The 19,586-nt window shown below is 51.0% G+C and overlaps 1 protein-coding gene across 1 annotated transcript in view; it reads right to left on the reverse strand.

The window, feature by feature from the left end:
* Positions 1 to 3,215: 3,215 nt before the first annotated feature.
* The window catches only part of Tnfrsf1b (TNF receptor superfamily member 1B), a 30,400-nt gene continuing 14,029 nt past the window's right edge, over positions 3,216 to 19,586 (reverse strand). Inside the window, exons 2-10 of the mRNA XM_051171425.1 lie at positions 17,479 to 17,581; positions 15,424 to 15,552; positions 13,823 to 13,975; positions 13,349 to 13,442; positions 12,805 to 13,037; positions 11,870 to 11,947; positions 11,459 to 11,493; positions 8,485 to 8,692; positions 3,216 to 3,847 (exon numbers count right to left, since the gene is read on the reverse strand). Coding sequence (XP_051027382.1) covers positions 3,534 to 3,847; positions 8,485 to 8,692; positions 11,459 to 11,493; positions 11,870 to 11,947; positions 12,805 to 13,037; positions 13,349 to 13,442; positions 13,823 to 13,975; positions 15,424 to 15,552; positions 17,479 to 17,581 — 1,347 coding nt within the window. The 3' untranslated portion in view covers positions 3,216 to 3,533. The remainder of the gene's footprint in view (positions 3,848 to 8,484; positions 8,693 to 11,458; positions 11,494 to 11,869; positions 11,948 to 12,804; positions 13,038 to 13,348; positions 13,443 to 13,822; positions 13,976 to 15,423; positions 15,553 to 17,478; positions 17,582 to 19,586) is intronic.

Consider the following 19,586-nt stretch of genomic DNA (forward strand, 5'->3'; position numbering starts at 1 on the left):
ACAGCCAAGGCTATACAGAGAAACCCTGTCTCAAAAACCCAAAAAAGAAACACTTTAAAAAATTATTTTGGGGGCCGGAGAGATGGCTCAGAGGTTGAGCACTGGCTGTTCTTCCAAAGGTCCTGAGTTCAATTCCCAGCAACCACACGGTGCCTTACAACCATCTATAATGAGATCTGGTGCCCTCTTCTGGCATTCAGGCACACATGGGGGCAGAGTGCTGTATAAATAATAAATAAATAAAATCTTAAAAAAAAAAAAAAAAAAGGAAAGAAAAGAAAAGGGTTGCAGGTGATGTCTGCCCAGAGAAGAAGTAACACTAAGCACTCATGCGGCACCTAAAAAAATAAAATAAAATTATTTTGTTGCTACTTCATAACTGTAATTTTACTGTTATGAATTATAATGTACATATCTGATATGTGATCCCCCCCAAAGGGATTATGACTCACAGACTTGAGAACCACTGCTTTAGGGGCTCTTGAATTCCACAAGCATTCTTTAGTAAATAGAGCTTCGACAAAGCCAAGTGCAGAGTTCCCTGGGGCAGCAGAATGCTGGCCATGTGTGTTCAGGGGGACTTAACTCCAATACAGATGTCTGCTTGGCAACAATGTTAATAGCTCACAGGTAAAAAGTAAAGTGTGAGGCTGGGCAAGTCCTCAGTTGGCTGTGTTTGCCTAGCATACTCCAGGCTCCTAGGTTGAATCCCCACATGACCCACAGTATAAACAACATTTGGGAAGAGGTTAGAGGATACAAAACTCAAGGTCATCCTTAGAGGAAGTTTGAGACCTATATGAAAAAAACAAGATTAAGTAAATAAAATGTAATGCCAAAAAAAAAAAAAAAAAAAAAAAAAGTCTTGCCCTGGTTGCACATGCCTATAATCTCAGTGTTCTGGAAACTGAGGCAGGAGAATTTTCAGGTTCAAGGTGCCTAGAGTACGCAGCCAGCTTGGTTATATAGCAAGACCCCCATCTAAAAACAAGCAGAAAATAAGCAAAAATGGGCTGGAGAGATGGCTCGGTGGTTAAGAGCACCACCTGCTCTTCCAAAGGTCCTGAGTTCAATTCCCAGCGACCACATGGTGGCTCACAACCATCTATAATTGTAACCTGTTGCCCTCTTCTGGCCTACAAGCAGACAACACTGTATACTTAATAAATAAATCTTAAAAAAAAAAGAAGAAGAAGAAGAAGCAAAAATAATGATAAAAATCAAATAAACTTATTTTAAATTTTTTATTACATTTATTGTACATATGTGTAAGAATGTGCGTGCACACATGTGCAGAAGCACGTGTGTGGGGGCATCAGAGGACAACTTGCAGGAGTCGGTTCTCTTCCTCGGGATCCAACTGAGGTCATCCGGTTTGTCAGCAAGTGCCTTTTCCCACTAAGCCATCTTGCCAGTCCAAAATTGACTTATTAAACGGGAAGAGAGAGCACCTGGACAGATGTCTTTGTGGACAGAGTGCCTGGTACCCAAGCATGAGAATCAGAACTCAGATCTCTAGTATCCACGTAAATGCCAGGCAGGCATAGCCATAGGCCTATAATAACCCAGCACTCCAGAGACAGAGCATCCCTAAAGCAAGCTAGACTAGCAAATACACAAGGTCTGGGTCTAGATGAGAGTCCTGTCTCAGTACATTGGATGGAGAGTGATCAAAAACACCCAAAGCCAACCTCTGGACCTCACACATACATGGAAACATGCATACACACACACACACACACACACACACACATACACAGGCAAACACATACATATATATGCACACATATACATGCAAACATGCACACACATACATACATATATACCACATACATACACACATATGCACGAACACAGAAGCACACAAATATATTCAAACATGCATATTCGTACAAATAACACACATACACACACACAAAGAGAAAGAGGGAAGTTCTAGAAAGCTGCTCATCCTTCAGGAATGTGTCAGAGGCCAACACTCAAACTGTTCCCCGAACCCCTTCTCTGCTCACTGAGCCCTGAGCTGATCCAAGCACCCAGAGATGGGCTTGTGGTACATTTCAGACCCCATGGTGTGGGTTTCCCAGACGGCAGAACCCACTTCCTTCCAAGAACACAATGTGGAGGCCAGATTTAGGTGACAGGGTAGGAGGTAGGGACACATATAGAGACTAGCTGGCTGGAAGTTCCCTCACGTTCACAGGCTCCAAACGAAAGACAGCCAGGTTCTCAGCAAAAGTGGCTGTAAAGGTGGGATGGGGGTGGGGCGGCTCCAGAGCTCATCACTTCGTGGACTTCCTGGACCTCATACATTCGAGGTATACCTGCAGGACCACAGAAAAATGACAAACCAGCCCCCAGACACAGCCAGGGATCAGTGTAAAAAAACAACAACAAATGCGTTTATAAGCAGGAATTCTCTCCAGCATACAGTGCAAATGCTCCTTAGCAGACCCGGTTGGGATGTACACAAGCATTGGAGCTGAGGTCACACTCAGAACAGTCCTTTCAATTCATGCTTTTGCTGCTTAGGGAGGCTGAAGTAATCTCAGTACTGGCCACCAGGGGGCAGACGTGTTCCATCGGGTGTCCAGTCCGATATCGCAGAGCCTAAGTAGTCAGTCCAAAACATTGATCCAGAGTGCTGAGCTTTTTAAGTCTCCATGGTAACAACTGGGCTCCTCTACTGAGTTCATACCCAGTGGAACTTGTGAACACGGAATCCATGCACCTGAGACTGAACTCGCCTCTTAAGGAGTCTCCTGAATCCTTTCCTTCCAGATCTGAGCCTTCTAGGGGAGCAGGTTGATGAGAAAATGGATACAAATCCTTTGAAAGCTTCAGCTGTTTCTGGGTGGGCTGGTCCAACCCACAGTGCATAACACAGACACACTCGGCGGCAGGGCGGCACAGGGGGTACAGTACCAAGCAGTTGTTAGGGAGTTTGAGGGAGTGCTCCAGGCTGAGGTAGGAAGAGACAGGTGGCTGCAGGGGCCTGGGATCTACAGTCCCTGAAAATCCCTGAAAAGAAGGTGTGGCCTTGGAAGGGCTCATTAGAAGGCCAGGAGGAGGAGGAGCTGGAACCCTCTGTGGGGACTCCCCAAGACTCTAGCACTAACCTGAAGGACCTTTGTGCCCCATGAGGCCACCACTTCCTCCTCCCTGCTGGGACCACCCTGTGGTGTCAACATTGAAGCTTAACAGCTGTACTATCCTTTCTCCAACTATGGAAGAGGATGTTAGCTCTTGAGGAGGGAAAGACACTGGGGCCTCTCAGGAGGCAGAGTCAAGCCAGAGCCCAGGAGATCCAGAGGGTCGCAGAAGAGCAAGAACTTGCTGGAACTTCTCCATAGAACAACCATGGCAGGAGCTTTTGGCCACTCTAGCTGCCTGAACCCTCACTTGACCTGCAAGTGGGGCTGCGGAGGCCAGTAAGGGAAATGGGCCTAGAAAGAGTCATGAAGTCCTGTGGGTTGAGGGTCTAGAAGGACTCGGGGGTGGTCTCTTGGCAGGGTGTCACCCCTGCCGGGGGGTCAGGCCACTTGGACTGCAACCTGGTTATACCAGCCTGGTTGGCTGGGCTTCATGCCCACATCGGGCACACCAAGGGGCAAGGGCTTCTCCTGGCACTGCAGTGTCTCTGGGGTCTCCCGCTGGCCTTGAGAAGGGCACTCCTCCTGGGAGAAAGGGACCTGCTCGTCCTTTGGGGACACTGAGGGGTTGGCATCTGGGTCCCCCACTGTGGTGCTGGCTTGAGAAGAACATTTTGAGCTGTGGTCAGAGCTACTGCACACGTTCACGATACAGGTGACGTTGACATGGGTCCCGTGGCTGCCCTGGGAAGAATCTGTGAAGCACAAGGCGGGGTTGGGAGGTGAGTCTGGGGGTCTTGGAGTTGGGGTGTCTTTACAGCTCACTTCTCATCACAGACGCAGGTTAAGATTATGGGAGCGAGCAGTAGGCCAAGGGCCAAGAGGCCAGAGATTGCTGCTCACCTCCACTATGACATCAGATGCGTCACCTGCCCTCATGTGCCTGTTTGCTCACCTCCCAACTGCCCAGCCCAACTCTCTCCCTATGGTTGGCTGGAGGCAACTACCTAAAGCAGACAAAGGTACTCTAAGAACAAAACCTTGGGCTGAAGAGATGGCTGTGAGTAAAGGGTTTGTCTTGCAAGCACAAGGACCTGAGTTCAATCCCCCGGGAACCCACATTAAGAGGCTGGGCATGGTGGCTCGCACTTGTAATCCCAGTACTTGGGAGACAGAGAAAGGGAGATCTCTGGGATTTGCTGGCTAACCAAACTAGTGTAAGTGGTGAACTCTAAGCCAATGAGAAACTTTGTCTTAAAGGAAGTCACCTGAGGCTGTCCTTCATATGACAGAGAGAGAGAGAGAGAGAGAGAGAGAGAGAGAACACTGTGCCCTAACAGAGAACATGGCCATGGCCAACCCTTTAAAGAGTGTTTCCCCACAACCGCTGAAAGGACAAGGGATAAATGGATCAAAACCAGCCCAGGTGCATCTTGATTTCCATGAGGATCGTGACTTGGCTGGCAACATTGACATTTCAGGGGTCGGCATCTTAAAGCTCCAGGGAAGGAGGCACAGTTCAAGGGGGAAAGGCTTGCCTCCCACACATGAGGAGTTTGATCCCTGCCACCAGGATATGGAGAAGCGTATGCCACTGACAGAATGGAGATCAGGCACAGTGTACCCAGCATGCATCCCGTCTGGCCCCTGTGGGCATCTAACTTCCTAAAGTTGGTGAGGAGTAGATGCCAGACTATCGGGGGGTGAACATAAAGGGCTTGCCACATGACAGTTACCCCCAAATGTCACTTGGGTGTTAGTTGCTGCTACATCTGCAGAACCCGCCACTGGGGCCAGCCAGCATCAGTGGCAGTTGGCTATTCAGCCCGGCTCCGGACTCCAGGAAACTGGAACTCAAGGAAGGCTGGGTTAGGACCGAGCCAGCCACTCTGCTCAGTGCAGCCTCAACTACACAGGCAGAGGGAGAGCTGAAATCAAGGGACCACAAAGAAATTTCTACCCTGGGCCTCCACGGCACCCAAATGTCAAAGTCACCATGGCTTTTGCATGTCATGAACAAGACATTGTGGGGGTGGGTAGGGGCACAGTTCTAGGGTTGACAGACTCCCACCATAGAGGAAGGTGTCTATGGGAGGGAGGGAGGGAGGGAGGGAGGATGGAAGAGGGAGGGAAGAGCAAAGCAATGGGGAGACAGGGTACAGTACATCTGTGAGAAGAAGTGGAAGGGGCAGAGATCGGAGGAGAAAGGGGATAGACATCTTCAGAGGCCAAGGAAGAAGCCACACTGGGCCATCATGGGGAAAAAGAAAGCCAAGAAAGATGACAAGCCCTGACAAGTCACCACGCACTGGTGAGGCTGGGGGCTCTGAGGTTGAAAACAAAGACGCACACACGGGGGCTCCTGTGGGCAGCAGGTGCCAAGGATGCTACAGGAAGAGAAGACTGCATGGGCACAAGCAAGCACAGGGCACAGCAGTCAGGGGAGCAACAGAATGTGGGGAGGGCACAGTGTGGCCGCAGCTGTCAATCCCCTGTCAAGTGCCCAATGCTACAGTCTCTCATCACCAGATAAGGAAATGGCGGTTCATGGGATTTAGGGACCTGCTTAGATTCTCATGGCCCCAGGACAGTTAGTTAGTTGGCTGCTCTGGGTGAATGACCAAGTTCATGTTTACTTTCTATTGCCCCACTGGCCAGTGCTGCCGGGGGAGAGAGGGACAAAGGCCAGTAGACCTGACCTTTCTACTACAAGCCAAAGGGAGTCCCAGGGTTCTAGGGAACCCCGCCAGGGACTCTAGTGTGGACACTAGAGATGCCAGTCACGTCTCTATCATAGGTCATATCTATATCTAGGGTAAGATTCAGACTGAGTAAACGCAAGAAGTCCGAACATCCTGCCTCTGGCTCAAAGTGACTCTCAGTGGGCTACAGTGAGTAGAAGAGCACCACAGGAATGGGGCTGGAGAGACGACCAGCAGTTAAGAGCTCTGGTTGCTCTTTCCAAGAAGGTGGGTTAGATTCCCAGCACCCACATGGCAGTTCACAACCATCTGTAACTCCAGGGCTGGAGAGACGACCAGCAGTTAAGAGCTCTGGTTGCTCTTTCCAAGAAGGTGGGTTAGATTCCCAGCACCCACATGGCAGTTCACAACCATCTGTAACTCCAGTTCTAGGGGATCTGGCATCTTCTTCATGCATGCAGTAAAACACCTATGCATGTAATTTGTTTTTGTTTTTGTTTTTGTTTTTTTTTTGAGACAGGGTTTCTCTGTGTAGCCTTGGCTGTCCTAGACTCACTTTGTAGACCAGGCTGGCCTTGAATTCTCAGCGATCTGCCTGCCTCTGCCTCCCCAGTGCTGGGATTAAAGGCGTGCGCCATGTTTTTGTGTTTCACGACAGGGTTTCCCTGTGTAGCTCTTGCTGTCCTGGAACTCACTTTGTAGACCAGGCTGACCTCAAACTCACAGAGATCTGCCTGCCTCTACCCACCCCCACCCCACCCCCGAGTGCTGGGATTAAAGGCCTGCACCACCACTGCCCAGCTCACATAACTTTCTTTCTTTTCTTTTCCTCCTCCTCTTCTTCTTCCTCCTCCTTCTTTTTGAGACAGAGTTTCTCTGTGTAGCCTTGGCTGTCCTGGACTCGCTTTGTAGACCAGGCTGGCCTCGAACTCACAGCGATCGCCTGCCTCTGCCTCCCGAGTGCTGGGATTAAAGGCGAGCGCCACCACTACCCGGCATCTTTCTTTCTTTCTTTTTTTTTTTTTTTGTTTTGTTTTTCGAGACAGGGTTTCTCTGTGTAGCCTTGGCCATCCTGGACTCACTTTGTAGACCAGGCTGGCCTCGAACTCACAGCGATCTGCCTGCCTCTGCCTCCCGAGTGTTGGGATTAAAGGCGTGCACCACCATGCCCGGCTCTCTTTCTTTCTTTTTTAAGAACTCTGGAGGAACTTTTTTATTCATCTCACAGTCCCAGGACTCTGAAGCCCACAGGCCAGAGCTGACTCCTGGTGCTTAGGGATACTAGCTGTATGCTCTTAACAGGGTGCTTAACCTTTCTGGGCCTCAGTTTCCTCAGCTGGAAAATGGGATGGTAACGGTAACCATTGGCAGGCAGGTTTGGTTCAGGCAAAGCACCCAGGACAATGATCGGTACATCACAGCTCTCCAGGAAGCTTTAGCTTATAAAACTAGACAGGCCAAGATGGGTCTTTAATCCCAGCACTTGGGAGGCAGAGGCAGATGGAACTCCGGAGTTCATCTAGGTCTACAAAGTGAGTTCCAGGGCAGCCAGGGTTACACAGAGAAACTCTGTCTCCAAAAAATGAAAAACAACACCAACAAATCTAGCCAGACTAGTGCTGGGCCCAGGGATATATAGGCAGGGCGTGGCTTTTGGGATCACACATGCTGGTGAAGGGCCGAAGACAGACAATCCTGTGGAAGGGAGGCATGACCTTGGGGATCCTAGAAGAAGAGCCAAGCCAGCGGGGATAACAGCCTGGAGGGAGGGGGAGGGGGGATTAAGGAATAACTTCCACCTGATATGAGAGGGTTGAAAGGCAAAGTGGGGGTGTCTAGCAGAAGAGTGAGCCAGTGAGAGGATCAACAAACAGCAAGGGGGTGTACTGCACGTGAGCAGGGACCAGGAGGTCAGCCGGCAGCCGAGGCTGGCTCCCCAGGGCCTCTCCAGGACACTAGCAGAGTTTAGGTAAGGGACACACAGGCTACATTGTGGGAAGGAGTAAGCTTTGTCACAGGTGGGAGCAGTCTTGGCGGGCTTTACCCTTGGGGCACCCCATGAATACCTTGTGACAGACTGAGTGGAGCCATCCTGGGTCTGGAATTCAGGAAGCAGACCTGGGAACCCCACCTGGACTATTGTCTTTCTAATGGACCCTCACCAGGAGAAGGAGCCGGTCCTTCCCACGTGACTGAAGGAGTTGGGGAAGAGAGAATAAGCAGCGGACAAGCTGGATCAGCACGCCGGCCAGAGAGACACCTAAGGATCCGTCCCGTGGAACGGCTACCGGAAGGTTCACTCTTTCGTCCCTTTAACCTTTTTCCTTCTTTTATAAGCTAGTTGGGTTGCATAATAAAGTTTAATTGCTAAGAAACAGAGTCAACACTACATTACTTACAGTGGCCAGACTCAAGATTTTGCGGCTTGACATTGGTGGGAACAAGATACATGTTCCAAAGAAGCTGTGCTTAACACTGTGAGCCTGGACCTTGTTCGGAACTGGTGGAATACACCAGAGCCACATACATCTATCAGTCATCATGGTTGCCAGGTGCGCTAAAGGCATTTTCTTCTTGGGTTATTTTCAACCATTAGGTGGAGGCCCGCCTATCTGCGCTGAGCAGGAGAGACAGAGAGACAGAGACAGAGAGAGAGACAGAGGGGGGGGGGGCTGGTTCCTGCCTCTTACCTGAACTCCTGGAACCTGCACAGGCTCCCTGAGACCCTCGGGTCTCCTCTTTGGCTGTTGCTTGGGGATGGCCCCTAAGGGGCGCCCTCTTGTCCCCAGTGCTGCCTGAGCTCTCCAGGGAACTGCTGCTGGAACTGGGTGCTGTGGTCAACAGGTGCTGTTGCTCAAGGCCTATCGCACCCCGGGATTGCTCGTCAGGCAGGTGAGGCTGGAAAGGAGATGGAAATTAGTAATTAATTTGCTCTCCTTGTCTCCCCTGTCACCCACACTCCGCAGCTTACACATTTCTGCCCGTGCTACACGTTTCCACACACGGGGCACTAAGAGTTGATTTCTGAATCCAGACCATCTGAGTCTAAAGTTCATAACTCATTGGCTGTGTGACCTTGAAAAAATTACCTAACCTCTCTGGGCCTCCATGTTCCCATGAATAAATAATTATTTGTGTCCTTGGGTTGTTGGGAAAACGAAGCAGCTCGGGATTTCAAGGATAGTTGTGGGGTGAGTGAGCCCCACACAGGGCACTATTTATAAGAACATGGCAGAGGTCAGGCAGTGCACGCCTTTAGTCCCAGCACTCAAGAGGCAGAGGCAGATGGTTCTCTATGAGCTCCAACCCAGTCTAGTCTGCAGAGCGAGTTCCAGGACAGCCAAGATTACACACAGAAACCCTGTCTTGGAAAACAACAACAAAACAAAACACACACACACACACACAAAAGAACTTGGCAGGGGTGCCCCCAGAGGCTGGTACAGCCTGCCAGCCAGTAATGCTTTTCATGTTTTTAAATGGTTCTATGTTTCAGCTGGGCGTGGTGGCGCGTGCCTTTAATCTCAGCACTTGGGAGGCAGAGGCAGGCGGATCACTGTGAGTTCGAGGCCAGCTTGGTCTACAAAATGAGTCCAAGACAGCCAAGGCTAACGCAGAGAAGCCCTGTGTGTCGTGGGTACCTGGTGCCAAATACTGTGCCTGAGTCACATCTGCCTCAGCTCTCCAAGACTCAGTATAGCCTAGCACCATCGAGGCTCTGCAGACGTGAAAACTGAATTTCTTGTCCAAGGTCATGGTTATGATACAGTGCAGTCGAGCTGAAACTAGCCATGCCTTTTCTGGGAGTCTGAGACTCAGCTCTGGAGCCTTAAGAAAAAAAAAAAATCCCTATTCACAGCAACCCAAACTGAGGAGAACACCTAAACATACCACTTCAAGGTCACTGTCTGTCCACACAAGCCGGAAAAGTGGCCAAGCTAGGGAAACTCAATGCCAGGTGTGGTCTGAGCCGAAGCCATAGTCTGACTTTCCTTGCTATGGCTGGTGCTTTCTAACACCACTGAAACCTCCATCTGGGGGGCGGGGCCCTGCCCACTGTTGCCATGGCTTCTTAGATGCCCAGTTGTGTCCTGTGGCCTTGAGTCCTTGTTTCCTACCCAATCCACAGCTTCTGACTCTGGACTGAGAGGATCTTATACACGCCATCTTCATGAGGCCACAAAAGCCCACAGAAGTTGAAGCCTGTGCTCAGAATTACAGAGCTGGCTGAAGGCCACAGCCAGAGACCCTGGGCCAGGGTATAGAAGCATGCACCTGGCATCCTCTTGCCTCCGCTGGAGTCCTGTCAGCCAGGGACCCCAGTCTGGAAGGGATGGAAGGCATTCTGAATTCACAGTCTGACCTCGGCCCCAGCCTTACCCCCAGAGACCTGCAGAAGCACTCATAAATGTCACACATCATCGGCCACAGAAAAGGAGCTTCTCTGCCTGGGCGTCCTCCTCTCTACTTGTGGCTAGAGCAAAGCAGAACAAAATCCCCCAAAGGTCACAGCTATCTTCCTCCCCCAAAGCCACAAGCTGCAGCATTTCAAGTCCAGACACCATCACAGCCATATGTCGCTGGCTGGGACCCCACTGAGTAAGCACCAAAGACCTCAGCTTGCCTGGCTTCTCCTAAAGGTCCCCCTGGTCCTGCTATATGGAGCTGGGACTGGCAGAGACATGGCTGGCTCCTGTAGGCCTCCAAACTAAGGGTGTCTATATATGTAGGGCTATGTGGGGCATGCCTGAGAGTGGCTAGGTAGTGAGATACTTTCCTAAGTTTGAGTTTCAGGCCACGCCCATTAGCTATACCACCTCAGGACAGTTATTTGAGAGTGTCTGGGCCATGTGTCCCTAGACTCTAAAGCTGGCGGGGGGGTGGGGGGAACGACCAACAACCACCCAGCCTGTGTCACAGCCAGCCCTGCAAGAGTCTGTAAGACCTCAGACAGGTCTGGCTTGAGTTCAGGACCCAACGATTGCCGATGACTAAACGTGAGGCCCTGCGCATGACTGGGGGAGGTGTAGATGAATTCACATACTGTTTTTCCAAATAACCCTGCTTTTCCCAGCCCTCAGAGTAGGAATTGAGTCATCGCTGGTTCTGACTGACAACCTCGCTCTAGCACACGAGGACACCATCCACTGGGCTCCCAAGTAGGGCCCTGAGGCGGGCAGCTGACAAGGCACAGGGCTGGGAAAAGAGTGGCATCTAGGCTCTCCAACTTCTGGCAACCAACCTTGGAGAGCAGGCCCTGTTGGGAGAGGCCGGACTCAAACACCTTTGGATGTGTCTACCAAACCTGCCTGCTCAGAGGGCTGGAGCACCAGGGCACACCACAACCTTCCGAGAGGGACCATAGCTGTTAAGCCTTGATTCCTCATCTGTACGAGGAGCCAGGGTTCCTTACTCATGGAGACCAGTGAGGAGTCAGACATAGCAGAGAGAACAGTTGGCTTGCTTCTTCCCAACTAGAACATAGCTAGAAATGAGCTGGCTCCGACGGAGCATTTAAACTTCTGATCCTCTGCCTGTCCCAACTCTTGGGATTACAGGCATGTGCCACCACATTCATTCAATGACAGATAAAGAACTGGAGGAAGAGGAAGGGGAAGAGGAGGAGGAAGAGGAAGAAGAAGAGGACAACACAGGGATGCTCACCACCTGGGCTTCTCTTTGTAGGCAGGAGGGCTTCTCTACAAAGAAGAAAGAGGGAACAAGTCAGGAACTGGGTTCCCCTCCGCACAGCTCCTGCCTCAACCACACTCCACCCACCGAGACCCAGCCCAGCTCACAGAATCCCAGAAAGCCCAGACTTCCTGTATAGGAACCCTGAACTTCAATCCCCTGGGGATAGCCTTATCACTACCTTCCTGTGGCCACTTAGAGGCTGTACCTTCTGCCCCAGGCTCTAAAGCTCTTAGAGAGCAAGAGGCTACAGTCTCCCGACCCATTTGAGTCTATGATTGTGTCGTGCCCTGTACTAGAACCGCAATCCGAGGCACTCAGAAATGTGGCGGGGCAGGGGAGCGGGGAGGGGACACCTAGAAACATGGAGGAAGCAGAACTTACTTTTCTTTTGCACCAGGATGAAGCAGTTCACCAGCCCCAGCAGCAGCAGACCTAGAGCGGTCAACCCCACGATCAGACCTAGGAAGAAAGCAGGGTACTCAGAAACAAAGGTGCGTGCAGGGGGGCTGGAGCTGGGGCTGGGGCTGAGAGCAAACAAATCCAGCCTTAGGTCCTCAAACTCAGTGAGGAGCCAAAGATGAACATCTGTGAACCACACGTAGCCAGAGCGCCACAGTCTAGGGCCTCAGGCTTGGTGCCGTCCCAATCCCAGAGGGAAGCCAAACACCGCCAGTCCTGCGAGCCAAATGGGTTCATCAGAGCCAGCAGCCAGAACCTGTGTTCCCACTCTTCCCACCCCGGCTCCTATGACAACATCAGGTCATTGGAGACTCCACATCTGCATCTGCTCTGAAGGACAGAGACCAGGTTCCGAGGTTCGCTTACAGGGAACCTTCGAGAAGCTAGAGAGGAGGAGAGAAGGAGGGAGAGAAAGCGCCTCCTTTTATATTTCATTTTTGGTTTGGTTTGGTTTGGTTTTTTCAAGACAGGCTGTGTAATAGCCATGGCTGTCCCAGACTCCCTTTGTAGACCAGGCTGGCCTTGAACTCACAACGATCCTCCTGCCTCTGCCTCCTGAGTGCTCGGATTAAAGGCGTGTGCCACCACGCCCTGCCCTCTCATCTTAATTTTGTTGGGGATTTAACCCCCAAGCTAGTCAAACACTCTACCACTGGGGTTACATCCTCAGCTCCCATTAGAAGTATTTTTGTTTTGAGTCAAGCAGGGTCTGACTAAGTTGTTCAGATTGACCTTGAATTCACTCTACAGCCAAGGTTGGCCTTGAACTTGCAATTCTCCTGTCTCGGCCTTCCCCCCAGTATCTCAGACTGTACACTTCCAAGCTTGGCTGGGTCATTCTTGAGGCTGGAACTTACCAATTGGTAGAGAGATGTCACCCTTGGGCTGTACACTGTTCAGGGTTGAGTCCACAGAGACCAAGAAGGTGTCTGAAGTGTGGCTGGGCCCTGGCTTTGGCTCCAGGATCTGGGATCTTGTGGGCTCTGGCTGAGATGCATAGACTGTCCTTGGGACAGTGCTTGAAGTTGGGGACTCCGGTGCACAGACAGCATCCATGCTTGCATTTCCAGGAATGGCCAAAATGCTACAGCTGAGGGAGGAAGAGTATGGCCAGGAGGCCACAGAGGACAGTGAGCTTATTTCAGGGAGCCAGGCCAGAGGACAAGGGTCCCAACAGCCAAGCAATGAGTATAAGCCATGCCCTCTAGCACTAGCCCCCTCATGCACCCCAGCACTTCCACCCGGCGTCACTCCATCCAGCCTTGCCTCCATGTCAGGCTCCTGCTCACATCATCCACTGTCTGTCTGTCCCAGAACCCAGCCCCAGAGATAATGAAAGACAAGTTGTCCTACACCCTGGGCCCTCCTTGCTCCTTCAGAACCCAGGAAGTCAGCACTCACGTGCGGTGGGGCCTGCACACATCTGTGGACGATATGGTATCAGAGAAAGTCCCTGGGGCACAGGCACTGCACACCACATTCCCGTTTGCAGATCCTTAAAGAGAGCATCCAAGGCTTGTCAACGACCTGAACATGTCACACAGCCTGGTGGGGAGTAGCTTAGCAGTGGGGCCACAGGGGAGGCCTGTTTGTAATTCTCTTCCTCAACATACATACACATAAACGTGTACCCACATCTATACACATGCAGGAAACACACATACCCATGCATGTACACATGGGTTCACACATGTACATGGTCCTGCTCTCCAGAGCTTTCCTACCAACTTACGGCTTAGTATAAGCAGGGATGGCAGTAGACATATACAACAGAGGCACGGGGCAGCCACTAGGAAGGTTCCTAGGTGAGGCTGAGAGCTCGATGCTTGTGACACCTCAGGAATATTCATGCGGCAAAGAAAAAGGGGTCCTTACTTGAATGGGTCACTCCGAAGCCGGGGCCACACTTGCTTAGCTTCATGCACAGTCGACAGCTGCCAGAACTTGTTTTCAAGGCGCAGTACCTGTCGGCTTTGCAGGCACACACTCGGTTCTGTTGTTTTGTGCAGGTATAAATCTCCACCTGGTCTAAGGAAGGAAGGACAGCCGAGGTCATTTCTACCTCCACTCACCTGCTCTGCCCTCCCTGCCAGAGCTGGGAGACCCCCTCAGCATGAACCCAAAGGACCCTGGCCATGTTGTCCCTCATCCTGTTGTCTGTGCATCCAACTCCACCACAGCGTGAATATGCACATCTGCTCTCTCAGGCTCTACATCTTCAACTCTGACCTCACCTCCCCACCACCCACTTCAGACACCAGATGAAGATTTGGTGAGATCCAGTAGGAATATGTCATCTGGAAATGGCCAGGCAAGGTGTCACGCACTTGTAATCCCAACAGTGGGGAAGCTAAGGCAGAGGATGGTTTAAGTTTAAAGTTAGCCTAGGTCTCATAGAAAGTTCTAGGCCCACCTGGGCAACTTAGCAGAAATTAATCTCAAAATAACAAACAAATAGCTGATAGGTCATGGCACATACCTCTAATCCCATCACTTAGGAGGCAGAGGCAGGTAGATCTCTGTGAGTTCAAAGCCAGCCTGGTCTACAGAGCGAGTTCAGTTCCAGTACAGCCAAGACTACACAGAGAAACCCTATCTCATAAAAACCAAAACACCAAAACCAAACAACAACAACAACAACAAATAATAATAATTAAAAAATAAACAAAAAACCTGAACTGAAAGCTGTGTCCGGGAATACAGGCCTGTAATCTCAGCTACTCAGGAAGCAGAGGCAGGCAGTTCATAAGTTCAAAGCCAGCCTGAGCCATCTAGCAAGATTCTGTCTTAAAGGTAAAGAAAGGGCTCTGGAGGCAGGCACAGTGACACACGCCTGTAATCCCAGCACTCAGGGAGGCAGAGGTAAGTGGATCTCTGTGAGTTCAAGGCCAGCCTGGTCTACAAAGCGAGTCCAGGACAGCCAAGGCTATACAGAGAAACCCTGTCTCAAAAAACAAACAAAAAGGTGAAGGGCTCCGGAAGGATGTAGCTAACCTACAAGGCCCTGTGTTCAATCCCCAAAATTGCAAATAAAATTGAATTTAGGGGCTAGAAAGATGGCTCCCCAATCAAGCGGTTCTTGCAGAAGACCTTGATTTCAGTTCTTAGCACCTACAGGGTGTCTAACAAAGGTCTGTATGTAACTCATTCCAGATCTGATGCTCTGTTTTAGCCTTTACGAACACTACATGCCAGCAAAAAAACTCATACACATACAATAAAAATAAATAAATCTAAAAAGTAAATACATTTTTTTTTAATTAAAAAAGGTCTGGGGTCTGATGTGGCTCTGTTAAAAAGTGTTTGTTTTGCCAGCATCAAGGCCCAGGTGCCAGCCACATAAATACATATATGTATGTTCCCTGACACACCTGGAAGATGAAAACAACTGGCCCCGGGTCTAGCCATCCGCCTTCCAAGGCTGGAGGGCTAGAGACCAGGGAAGATGTTGAGACCATCCGGCTCAGGCCACTCACCAGCGCCACAGGGAGAACTACAGCTCAGGCAGGTGGAAAGCTGGTTCCAGAGCTGGGTGTACGTGCTCTCCTCACAGTCAGCACACACGGTGTCCGACGTTTCATTGCAGAGGTGCTTTGCGTGCTGACCTGAGAAAGCAAGGAGCAGAGGTCTCAACGAAAGACCTCAGATCCCGGGGCTCCGAACCGTCACCAGGAAAGCCCCCTCAATGAACTGGGTCTCAAGCAAATGACACAAAGTAAATAAAATCAGAGTTCTTCGTGGTGACCTTACTCGTCTTATTTAATCAAATGTGTATTATTATCATGATGGTGGTGGTGGAGGTGGAGGTGGTAGTGATGGTGGTGATGGTGGTGGTGGTGGAGGTGGTGGTGGTGGTGGTGGTGGTGGTGGTGGTGGTGGTGGTGGTGGTGGTGGTGGTGGTGGAGGTGGTGGTGATGGTGGTGATGGTGGTGGTGCTGGTGGTGGTGGTGGTGATGGTGGTGGTGGTGGAGGTGGTGGTGATGGTGGTGATGGTGGTGGTGCTGGTGGTGGTGGTGGTGGTGGTGGTGATGGTGGTGATGGTGGTGGTGGTGGTGGTGGTGGTGGAGGTGGTGGAGGTGGTGGTGATGGTGGTGATGGTGGTGATGGTGGTGGTGGTGGTGGTGGTGGTGGTGGTGGTGGTGGTGGTGGACTTGGTAGTGATGGTGGTGGTGGTGGTGGTGGTGTGTGTGTGTGTGTGTGTGTGTGTGTGTGTATGTGTGTGTGTAATCTGTTCTCTCCCTCCACCATTGGTTCAAGCATCAAATTCAGGTCATCAGGCTTTCTCAACAAGTGCCTTTACACACTAAGCCATCCCACTAGCCCTCATCTCTTGGCCTTTGTCTCCCAGCACTCTCTTCTTTTACTCTGGGCCACACACACCAGCCTCAAGTTTCCTTGAGCTCACTGAACAGGCTCCTTCCGGGCCTTCTATTTGGGTGCTTTCCTCTTACTTCCTGGCCTGCTGTCTCCTGTATATTTGTGTGGCTTGCTCCCGCCCCTGTTCCAGGCCTCAGAGAGGCCTTCCTGGACCACCCAACCGTATCTGGAGCGCACATCCTTGTCTGTCACCATCAGCTCTGTGTAGCCTTCTCCCTGTCACAGCACCTCCTGGCAGACAGCACCACACACATCTGAGGCCATTTGTCTGTCCTCCGTCAGAAAGCAGACTTGAGCTGGAGAGACGGCTCAGCAGTGAAGAGTACTGACTGCTAGTCCAGAGAACAGGGGTCGATTCTCAGCACCCACACAGTGACAACATCTGTACTGCCAGTTCCAAGGCTCTAATGCCCTCTTCTGACATCTAAGGGCACTTTTATGAACGTGGTGCACAGACATACATGCAAGAAAGACACCCATACATGTAAAATAAAAATAAATCTTACTATTTAAAAAACAACAACAACAACAACAAAGAGCCACACATGGTGGTGCACGCCTTTAATCCCAGCGCTCGGGAGGCAGAGGCAGACAGATTACTGTGAGTTCGAGGCCAGCCTGGTCTACAAAGGGAGTCCAGGACAGGTAGGGATCAGGAATGCCTGCCCAGATGTATGCACACACTCAACATTGGGGCCAGCTACTTGGTCCTCCCCACCAGGGTCAGGGCTCGGGCTCACCATCTGTAACATAGATATATATTCACTCACTCAATAACTATGTACAGGACATCTATATGGGCCAGTCATGTGCTGGGAATTTCCCAGGGACCAACCTACAGGCTCTACTCTAGAGGAGCACACAGTAGGGCTACAAGAAGAACCAGGCTACCATTGCAGTGTGAGGCAGGCTTCCTGGCCAAGAGGACAGGGTCTAAGATGTAGGTGGATAGGTATTTAAATAAGAGAAGGCAGTGAGAAGTGTGCTGAGTGGAGGGGACAGCATGTCCAGAAGCCCAGGGCAACATGAATCATGGGCCCTACAATGCACATCCCTTGAAGCAGCCCAGTGAGAATTTAGAGCCCTCATCCCCTGGTCAAGCACCCCTTCCATGGCACCACCTCCCGAAACTCCAGCAGCTGCCGCTCGCTCACCACGTGGACACTTAGCACAGCACATGCGAACCCTCCGGTTATAGTATTCCTCTGGGCTCCGGCAGTTGTTGCCAGGTTCTGGCATGTAGGGCGTCAAGGTAACCTGGAAGGGAGCAAGTGAGGCAGCCATTAGCACAGTGACTCTGAGCTCCAGCTCACCTGGGTTCTTGCATTGGAGGAGGAGGAGGAGGGCTTGAGAAAGTGGAGTCCTGGCTTTTTCCTTCTTGGCCCGCCTCCCCTCTTCAGCATGGCACACTTGTGCCTGCAGGTGGAGGTGCTGGGCGAGGGAGTGGGTTCCTTTAGGCCTTCCTTCCTTCCTGCTGGATGAGTCCCAGGAAGGCTCTGAGAAGATGTAGTTTTTGAAGCCAGTGGCTCTGATCACAAGGACAAGGTCATCCACACAAAGCTGCTCTTTCTAGGACACCTGCCCATCTGTCTTTCTGTCCTTCTGGCTGAGGTCGCTCTCCTCCCAAAAGTACCCCCTGACTCCCCTGGGACATGTGTAGGCCCTTCCTCCTCTGTGCTTTCTCTGAACATAGATATGACCTATTCTGATGGTCATGTCACAGTTCTGAAATGGCACCGTGTGCCTTTTTATTCACATCCATGCATATGCACACAGGTGTATGTACGTATGTTCACAGGCTGACACCTATGACACAGAGGGCCTAGACAGTGGCCTTGTTACCTCTAGACCAAAGCTTCTGACACAGGCCATGGCAGAGCTGCCTCAGGGAGTTAACACCAGGTAGAAACAACCCTGTGTACGTCCTCACACCAGTGCTGCAGTCCTATGGGCTTGGAAAGTTTGGACTAGCGGGGACTCCCGGCCTTACTCAGAATCCCACTGCCAGGAGAATGGCCTCAGCATTGGCTGACAAGTCTCCAACTAAGGGACAACACCTTGGCTGGCCTCAAACCAGGCTCAACGCCCATACATCTTGTCTGGCTGGCAACCATGTGGCCATACTGCCACATCCTGCCACCCCACCCTCTTGCCTGAGAGCCTTCGCCCGTCACAAGAAGCCATGCCCCAGGCTCTACTTCCAGAAGTTGGACCTGAGATGGGAGTATTGTTGCAGTCAGTTCTCTACCAACCAGCCAAGGTGGGCTTTGACCATTATATAAAAAGAAAACATAGGAACGCTGAGGGTAGGTCACCCATCTAAGGTTCCAGAGCCAGCGATACAAATTTGAGCCCAGATTCTGTCTGCCTCTCTTGTCCATGTTTTCAGTGGTTGTGTCAAGTACCTCCATGGAGAAGACGAGCAAAGCAAGGAATGATAGGGGTGGGGGAGGGGTTCAAGAGCTGGACCAGCTGTTAAGAGCACCCAGCACCCATAAGGTGGCTTACAACTAACTGCTTGTAACCCTAATTCCAGGGGATCTGAATCTAAGTTCTACATCCTTCTGCATGCATGTGGTTCACACACATACATACACTCAGGCACATTCATATTATTTTAATATTTTAAATAAGTAGTTATGAAAGACAAATGAGAAAGAGAGAACAAGAAAACACCACCCACACAGCACAGAACCAGCAGTGAGAAACACTTGCAGGCCCTCGCTCAGCCCTGCAAGTAGCCTTGGGAAATGTGCAGCAGGGGCAGCAACTGTCACCACTGTGCCTGCCCTGGTACCCTGGCGACCTGCCTAAGCTCCAGCCTTCCTTCTAAAAGATGGGATGGTGATCTGAGCCTTTGGGGACAAGCATGAATTAGCCACTTCTGCAAGAATGTGACCTCATGAGCAAACACTGGAGTGAGTCTACAAGGGCAAAGAGGGTGCACATGCACACACCCAGCATCCCTGAAGTTCCTGCTGACATCACCTGGAAATGACCAGGGGTGGATCTAGGTTAGAGTCGAGGACTGGCTCCTACTCTTTATTGTACCGACAGCTGCCATCTTGTGGTCAATAGGAGCTCAATGAACGTTTATTTTGTTTTTTGTTTTTGTTTTTTTTTGTTTTTTGAGACAGAGTTTCTCTGTTATCTTGGCCGTCCTGGGTTCACTTTGTAGACCAGGACGGCCTCGAACTCACAGAGATCTGCCTGCCTCTGCCTCCTGAGTGCTGGGATTAAAGGCGTGTGCCACCACCACCTG

The sequence above is a fragment of the Acomys russatus genome, chromosome 29 (genome assembly GCF_903995435.1).
Source record: "Acomys russatus chromosome 29, mAcoRus1.1, whole genome shotgun sequence".
NCBI lineage: Eukaryota > Metazoa > Chordata > Mammalia > Rodentia > Muridae > Acomys > Acomys russatus.